The sequence below is a fragment of the Brachyistius frenatus genome, unplaced genomic scaffold, assembly GCF_029030835.1.
Source record: "Brachyistius frenatus isolate BFR_SWC_R1_liver_20210118 unplaced genomic scaffold, ASM2903083v1 Contig_9, whole genome shotgun sequence".
NCBI classification, from domain to species: Eukaryota; Metazoa; Chordata; class Actinopteri; family Embiotocidae; genus Brachyistius; species Brachyistius frenatus.
Window position 1 is genome coordinate 2,942,954 of NW_027210608.1, and position 9,067 is coordinate 2,952,020.

The following is a 9,067-nucleotide window of genomic DNA, read 5'->3' on the forward strand; positions in this document are numbered from 1 at the left end:
GGCCCTGAAGGCATCTCCGCAGCAGCAGCAGCAGCAATGGCCACCATCTGTCAGCGATGGAGACCGGACCGAGGACGGTGCTTTAAAAACTACGCGATCGTTGTCGTATTGTTGACGGACCTGGTCCTCCAGTGTGTTAACGGTACAGTTACAGGGTGTCCACGGTCGTCCGACACCGGCTCTCTGTCGTTAAAGTCCCGACGACGGCTTCCTCCTACTGTGTTAGCCTACTTGGTTAGCCAGCGAGCTAAGCTTAGCGCTGGTGCGTTTATCTCGTCGGAGATGAAAACACGAGGCGCAGCGAGGAGGTCCGATTCAGCAGCTGTCCGTCAAACACACCGGACAGCTGTGTTTACGTTTTATTAACCTCACAGGACGTGGCGGCTAACAGTTAGCTGTCTGCTACACGACAGTGTCACCGGCTGTAACACGTCACCTCGTCAGTCTTCACTGAGACGGAACATACTCGGTTGTTGTTGTTGTTGTTGTTGTTTTTTAATTTTTACACCACAGTGTTCAATGGCAGGTTGAAGGAGGAGTTGCACTCGTATAGCTTCTTTTGTCGTGTGGTTTGCTCGGCAGGGTACCTGAGTTCCCCACATGTCGGCCAGGAGCCTCTCTCCACCAGGGACGCCCAGCACGGCCCGGTCATCACCAGCCCGGTGGTCCCTGCTGCCACCTCAGGTAAACACTGCAGGCATCACCATCACCATCATCATCAACATCATCACCATCATCATCAACATCACCATCATCATCATCACCATCATCATCATCATCATCATCTGAGCATTATTGATTTTTTTTTTATACATCTCAAGATCCTGATCAACACTAAAACTTCACAGATTGGATTATTTTAAATTACACACTCAAATGTATGACCCGCAGAGTATTTTTTCTTTTCTTTCCGACATGATGGTGGTTTAGAAAGGGATTATTTTTACAGTTTATAGCCTGGGAGGATAAACAGCAAATTTCTGCATACCTACTGCGCGGTGGTAAAAACACACAAGCCTGATCAGAGACATCGGCTAGTTCAGGGAGGACTGATCAACTTTCAAGCACATTTTCTATAGCAATAATTTAAGATATAAAGATTTTATATATTTACACATTAAAATATAAAACAAATTCTGTATTTATTCTTTATAATCTAAACATTTCCTTTGTGTATATTTTAAGATATTAACATTTTCTATGTTTTTATTCTATGCTTTGAATCATTTCATTGCTTTTCAACAGAGCAACAGCAGTTTTGTCTTGGTGGCCAGCAGGCAGCCATAATGGAGCAATCAGTATCAAAAGGCTTTCTTCAAAGACTCTTTGATGGCTTACATTATTTGAGAGCAGAGTGTTTAGTCATTTACCTCCCGCAAACCTACAGTCCTAAATTAGATGGCAAGAGACTCAAATCCTGTTTCCACCGTGCATTAACATGCGTCCTGGCGTGATCGGGTCACCGGTTGCCAGCAGAAGTACGGTTGGAAACGCACCGGCGACGCATTGAGATCCGTCCGATCTGCTCAGGCCGTGTTCGGAGGTGGTCTGGGTTGCATGTGGCCACATTCTCTTTGCAGTGTGTAAGCAAAGGAGGCTGTTTCCATTTGGCTATTTCGAAGAAGACATCTGACCTGGCCGTGAGCGGATCAAATCGTGGCCAGCTTTAGGCCGAGTGTTTCCACTTTACATCAACATGCGTCCTGGGTGACCACTTGAGGTTGGATCTCACTCCCCCCGCTGTTTATGCAAATGACCACGTCACTAAAATATACAAGTAAATACTAAGAACAGAAACCCGAACATCAGAACCACAATGATTCAGGTCCGATTAATTCATTGTTCCAGCGCATCTCTGCTGCTGTGGATCAAAGGGGGCGGGGCCTCTCACAGCTGTGTGAGCTAATGTGTCGGAAATTAGAGGTGATAAACTGACAAGACAAACAGGTACATGACGAGGAGTTTAACTGAACGGCTTGTTAATGCGCTGTCTGTTACAAATACAGGGATGGGACGTATTTCACGTTTGAAACACTGGAGTTTGTAAGTTAATTCACAGCCCGAAACGTTCGGCTTCTTAGATGAATTAATTATTAATTAATTATTGATCCACAGCGTTTCTCCGCTGCGTCTCTCCCACTGCTATGGATGATGTGTGTCGGAAGTAACACAATATTAACTTGGTGAAACAAGCGTCATGTATGTTTTAATTCACTAATCAGCTGCTTCGTAACGTCAGTTTGCAGTAAGTTTCTCCTGCTGTCAGTCGGCTACAGTTCAGCCGCTCAGCAGAATCACACATGATATTAAATACAAATAAAAGAAGCAGGCAGAAATCAGATCAGGTGGAGAGAAAAAAAAGAAAGTCTATTCAGAGGACATCAGCTGAGTAGGCGGTTTTACAATCTGTCCTCAGGTCGCATTGTGTTTCCACTGCTAAATGATTGTAGACACATGCGTGCCACCTCCAAATGTGGTCTGAACAGATCAGACCTCAAATCTTCTTGATGTGATTCCACCTTTACCTTTGCTGGCCACTTGTGGTCAGATCACATCTGTCCAGATGGAAATAGCCAAATGGAAACAGGGTCAATGTGTCCTCAATCCGTCCTGGGTCACACTGGAAGACCGTCTACTCAGCTGATATCCTTTAAATAGGCAATACAAATAAAATTTAAAAAAACCTCCTGTTCGTATCTGACCCGGTGCTCCGATGTCTTACCTTCACATAACAGCAGGTTTGTTAGTTTTTTGTCCTCTAGTCAACCTTTCACCTGAAGATGTCTGGCTGCTCTTCGTTTATTTGTTTTTACTGTGATTGTGCCAAGCGCAGCTGAACTGTACAGAAACATGGAGAGATTTACTGCAAACTCGCACTGCAAAGTGGCTGTTTAGTGATTGAAAGCACAAGCTGAGGCTTGCTTCGCTAAAGGCTCCAGGCTTCAGGTTCCAGTTGTTGTGCTTATTTTCTTGTATATTTTCTTAACTTAGCTTACGCCTTCATTTTTTATATAGAGTGGGGAAGTAAGATCCGATCACAAGTGGTCACTCGAGACTCATTTAGAGATGCATGAAATGCCAGCTGCGAACAGACAGCGTAAAGCTGGTCACTTGTGATCCGATCTCGCCAGTACGTCTCGTGACGCATCGATAATGCACGCTCGTCACCTCACCCATCGGTGATCCCTGACATGGAGTTAATAAAGCAGGAACTGGGTCCTCTAACTGTTTTTTGGATGTTTTGCAGTGTCTCTTGATGAAGAGAGGTACACTAGCAAGTGTCCCAGTGGCAGTTTGTGTACTCGCCTGCCAGCTGACTGCATTCACTGCAATTACCAACACAACTGCACCTACGGCAGACCGGCTTCCTTCAGCTGTAAACCCAAAAAAGGGGTCCAGTGCACAGTGAGTAGCACTTCCTCTTGTGATAGATTTGTGCTTATTTGAGGTATAGTAAGTGTTGATGATTTGTACTAATATAAAGTCTGTTCCTTTTTTCACCAAAGAGAAATTGTGGCTGTGTATTGATATACATATATTTTTAATTGTATTTACAGGGACAGTCGGGGCAGCAGCAAACCAACTTCTCTCTCTCCGTCACCTGTCAGTTCTGCTGGCAGCTGGACCCGTCCCTGTACCGCTGCTCAAACTCTACCAACTGTATGACGGTCTCATGCCCACGCAAGCGCTACAACGCCACCTGTGACGTGTTGGACCACGTGCATTGTTTAGGTATGACGAGGGAATGATGATAAGGGCTCTGATGTAAGGCCTGTTTGCTTTCTAAATTTAAGTGGAGTAACTGCATCTCAGTCAAAGGGACTCAGGTGTCGCATTTGAAAGGAGTAGTTTCCTCTCTGAATTTCCCAATTGTCTGGTTTGTTGACTGTTCGTCATTTCCAGTTTATTTCAGTTATGTGACTGTTTTGATAACACTTGTCCTCCTTTGTAGAGATTCAAGGAAATGAGGAGTCACACAAAACAAAAAAGTCTCTTTCCCTTGGGGAACCTGAGGTCTGCCAGGTTTAAATCAGACTAATATAATGTGTTCCACTATATGCTATTTATTTTAGCAGCTTAATGAACAGTCTCCAAAGGAAACTTTCAGTTTGTAATATGTATTGAAGGTTTACCTCCTCAGGGACATTATTACAGAATGCAGGAATACAAATCAAAACACAAAACACACAAAAAGAATCCGTCTTTTTGCAAGTTTTCTACAGATATTGTAAAATTGTTATGAGAAATGTGTTTTCAGTCATGTTCATTTGTTTTTGTGAAGGTGTTTGGGTCATGTTTTGAACATCAAGGTCTGTTTGTTGTTCAGTAAAAGTATTTTTCTCTTTTAGGTAAAAGACGTTTTCAGAAACGTTTATTTTGTAACTGGACCGGTGGATATAAATGGTCAACAGCATTAGCGCTCAGGTAAACCTCTTACTTGTATCACTGTAGTTTCAACCAGCCCTGATGCTGGAAATATCCTAAAGAAATGTTTTTGAACAGGGATATTCGCTATAATATCATTTCTGACTCTGTTTTTTTTTCTCCTTTCTGAAGCATTACACTTGGTGGTTTTGGGGCGGATCGGTTTTACTTGGGCCAGTGGAGGGAGGGTCTGGGCAAACTCTTCAGCTTTGGAGGCCTGGGCATTTGGACTCTGATAGATGTTCTTCTGATTGGAGTCGGTTATGTGGGACCTGCCGACGGTTCTCTCTACATCTGAAGCGAAGCTCCGGAGACGTGGCTGATCTGTGCCCTCCTCCCCTTCCCATCACTTCACTCCCAAAAGATTCAAGATCTGACATGCCGTGTCCTCAGCACGTTTGCCTGCACAAGCTCGCTGCGCCACACGTCCTCATCCCATCTGCTAACAGGCAGGAAGTGTTTTCCTCGTCACACCAACGATGATTCTACCCACACAACCATCAGATCGATCCCAATCACCCGGCGCCCGTCTCATGTTGAGATTCTGCAGATGGAGCTGTGCAGAGGGAGGAAGACCAGTAATTATGTCGATGCAGTTTGTTTGACTGAGCTGGTTGTTGGCCTCTCTATGCTGGTAGATAGCTTTGATCTCCTGCAGAGCACTACTTTCACAGACATCCTGTCACCTAGGAGCCGCCTATTGCTCCTCCCTCATTGCCAGGTAATGTGTCGATGAGGGTCAAATGGTAACCATGGCTACAGAGCTTTTTATGGTTGTACCATACAAAAAAACAAGTTGAAAGGTAATGTTTATGTCCTGAAAGCATTAATATGCAAAAGGAACGTTAAGGTGATTTAATGACAACAGATATTTGTTCCTGTGGATATTTTTAACGGTTATTTTGCATGTTTTTTTGGTTTTGTTTTGTTTTTTCCTACATGGGGTCAGCAGTGCGGTCAACAACAGTAACAGCATTTCCCCGAGGGCTACATTAATGTTACCGTAACCTTTCAAAAGCTCATATCAAATGTTGGAAAGTTTGCTGTTAAAGTTCATTTTTTGTACAAAAAAGTAAGAGCTACTGTAGTCTCAAACAGCAACAGGTAGTAAACCAGAAGGAAGAAGTATAATCTCTGTCATCACTTTCTGCAGAATGTCGTCCGATTTTTGGGAAACGCACAGATAACAATCTTTAACTGTCTTTTTTTTGTTGTTGATGGTAAATAGTGAAACAACATGTTGCATAAACTAACTGCAGCTACTTGTGGTTTCCCATGTTGGAGATATTGAAGATATTCTCTGCATTCAGCTGGTATTTTTTTCTCAAACCAAGTATCATTCTTCACATTGTTAAAAGAAAATATCTACTAACGCTGTAACATCTTTGCTTGAGATCACCCACCGTATGTAAATATGATTTTGGGTGTTTTTCTCTGTTGGAACACTGTAAATAAATGTTTGTTTTTTAAGTTATGAAAATAAAATGGTGAAATATGTGTTTATGTAATTATACTCAGCCATGTCTAAATATTTTTATGCATGGTTTATGGTAGCATTTAAAGGTCCCCTGTTGTATAAAATCAGATTTCCATTTCTTTTTTGATTATAAAGTACATTTAGGTCAAGTGGCAAGGAACTCTAATGGCACCCATTGGTTTGTGAACTGACATTTAGAAAAATATATACATGTAAAAAAAAAAATAATAAAAAAAATAATAATAATAATAAAAACAAAATATATATATATATCTCCGTGAATGGAAAACATGGGATGGTTTTACAGTTACAGCAGTGGATGTTGAAGGAGGAAGCTGCTAGCTGAAGAGCATGAACACAAATATATTGACAGGTAAGATATCACAGCTCAAACAGCCATAACAGCAGAAATAAAATGACTAATGCGGATTATCTTCTGTTTGTCTGAACAGGCTCGTTCATTGTTTCATTCTTCCACACTCGTCCTGGACAGAAACCCCACTTCTCATTTCTCTCGGACGTCTCCTTCTTTCTCCACCGCAGAGAGGTCACAGGTCAGTACCATGAAGAGAGCTTGTCGATATTTCTTCAATGGGGCCATGGGCTTGGCCCTCCTGCGTGAATGGTGTTCTCCCTGCAGCCTGTGAATTCAGAGCTCTATTATTAGCCGAGGTCATTCTCACAGATGTCTGTCTTTTTCACACATTAACCACGGCGAGCGGTGCCAGAAGCCAATGCTACCCACAGGCCTGAGACAGAAGGAGGGAGTCAGGAGGGTAACGTAGTGCCCGAGGAAAACTCCCTCTCTTAACGTATACCCCTCAGGTGCCCATGAGCAAGGCAGCGAAGTGCAGCAGATGGCAGTTGACATGTTAATCAGATTGTGATGGTTATTTCAGTTTTGCCAAGATCTCGCACTGTTTAAATCTACTATATAGAGAAATATCTGTAAGCTGGGGTGACATAATAAGGGTAAAAAAAGAAAAAAGAAATCGTAGGAGGGAAAAAAAAAATAATTTCCTTTCTAGTAAGTTTTTGCTCTTTGTGTCGAGATTTCCAGTTGGCTGCTTCTGTTGAGGCGGTTGTAAATTTACTCCACCCTATTTCTAGTTCCTCAAACTTGACTCCGCCCACTCAGTTACTACAGCTCCCTCCCACAGACTGTTGCAAGTGTTTGTCATATTCTCTGAATTGAGAAAGAGACTCCTTTTTCTACAAGAGGGCGTATGTGATTTTTTTACATACGCCCTCTTTTTCTACAAGAAATGTTAAAATGTATTTAACCATTTAGAGACCTTTAATTTAAACACTAAGAAAAGGCTTTGTAATTCTGCATCTACAGGATACTGATTGTTACTGAGTGTACCAGCATGACCTCATAATGTGTAGTTAATGTGCAGGCATGAGTGGGTGTACTTGGACTGTAAACTGAATGTGTATTATCTGTAGACAGTGTAAATGCATTTCATATGATGACATGATTATATGCTTTCAAAACTTGTGTAATAATTATGATGATCAGGGGCATAATTTAGAAGAACACTGCAAAATTGCATAATTTTCATCTTTAACATGTAATTTCATCATCACATTTGACTAATTACCTTGGAGAAAAATCAAGCCCAGAGGAAATGACTGCACTAAAACAAATTTTATTCACAGATCAATGCCCACTGCCCAATTACAAATAATAGCTTGAGTGGATTTAGGTTTCGCTATTATCTCTTTATGATACTCTCATCTGCCGAGTTCAAATCTTTAATGATAATTACTATATATGGAACTTCATCTTATGAGGATAATAGATTTAATTTTGTGCTACTTTTCCCAAACAGTCATTACAGTTGGAGTGATCAGACAGAGGGAGTTGATCCAAACAACCGTCCGTCAAAGACGGACAGTATCACGACTTCCTGATTTTGAATCGCTAATCATTCAGAGGAGAACAAAAGTTTATTCAACACGCTCTTACGCAATCCCACTTAGTCCCCATCACTAGACAGAGTTTTGGAGAGCGAGCTGTGACCCTACACATCCTACACAGCCCAACAGATTGTGTACTCCCATTATGTTCACTCCTACAGGAGCTAACACATCTAAGAAAAAGAGGTTAAAAAGAAGGCAGCAACCACATGAATTTAAAAGTCTGGCTCCATGGGCAGCCGTGTGCTCCCTTTTCTCACATTTAGGCTGTTGCTAAGGAACATTTGATATCATCTGAGGACAAGACACCAATTACAGCGCCTATTAAAAGTATTCCCCATCTATTTACTTTTTCACAACATTGAATCGCAATTGAGTAATTGTTTTTTACACCAATCAGTAGAGAACTCGGTTCAATGTCAGTGAAAACAAAGCAGACACAATTATAAAACACAAAGTAACTGATAGCAACAGTTTGAATGTTTATACGAATATGGACTATTGCATATTAAGCACTTGAAGTAGATGTTGTGTGGTTTCATAAAGAAAAAAAAAAAGTTACATTCCAAGAGTTGTTGAGGAGAAGCCGTCCAGAAGCTGATAGACACGCTGAAGGATCCGGATCATGACATTGGTATGCTTCCCTACTGCAGGCCGTGCAGGCTTGTCAAAGAAGAAGTTTCACACAAACACAGCAAAACAGACATCCTGGTGACAAACCTGCTGCAGGCCGCAAACAAACTGTTGTAGGCGATTTATTTTTAAGACAGGACAACAACCGCAATCACAGCCAAATTTAGACGGGAATGTCCTCAAAACAACAATGACTCTGCCCAATACTCAATTTGGTGTCCAGACCTCAAACCAATCGAAGATCTGTGGCAAGACTTGAAAATTGCTGCCTCTTCATATTGAAGAGGTGAGCACTTATGCAACCAGTTATAATGGAGCAATCAGAACATTTGATAAACTACTTGTGCAACCCAGCCTTTTCTGAAATTTCTGTGTTTCTCACAGAGGACTGATATATTCTCATCAGCTCTCTCATCATCCTCCCATCTGTGCAAATCATTTTAAAACACACCAAAGTGCCAACTATTCTTTCCAAGTCTGGGTTAGCTTCTACAGTCTTGGCAAGGTAGCAATATCTCACTTAATCTTGCTACACATTGAAATAAATAGGATTGCATCATGGTTATTTCAGACCAACTCAAAATGTGTCACAACAAAAAAAGAGGCCAA

General features: G+C 41.7%; 1 protein-coding gene across 1 annotated transcript; it reads left to right on the forward strand.

Moving 5' to 3' along the window:
• On the forward strand, nucleotides 1-5,922 carry tm2d3 (TM2 domain containing 3). Its single transcript, XM_069690360.1, has 6 exons — nucleotides 1-142; nucleotides 583-684; nucleotides 3,248-3,405; nucleotides 3,558-3,732; nucleotides 4,350-4,425; nucleotides 4,558-5,922. The coding sequence occupies exons 1-6, from the start codon at nucleotides 37-39 to the stop codon at nucleotides 4,721-4,723; spliced, it is 783 nt and encodes a 260-aa protein (XP_069546461.1). The 5' UTR covers nucleotides 1-36; the 3' UTR covers nucleotides 4,724-5,922.
• Nucleotides 5,923-9,067: the final 3,145 nt, after the last annotated feature.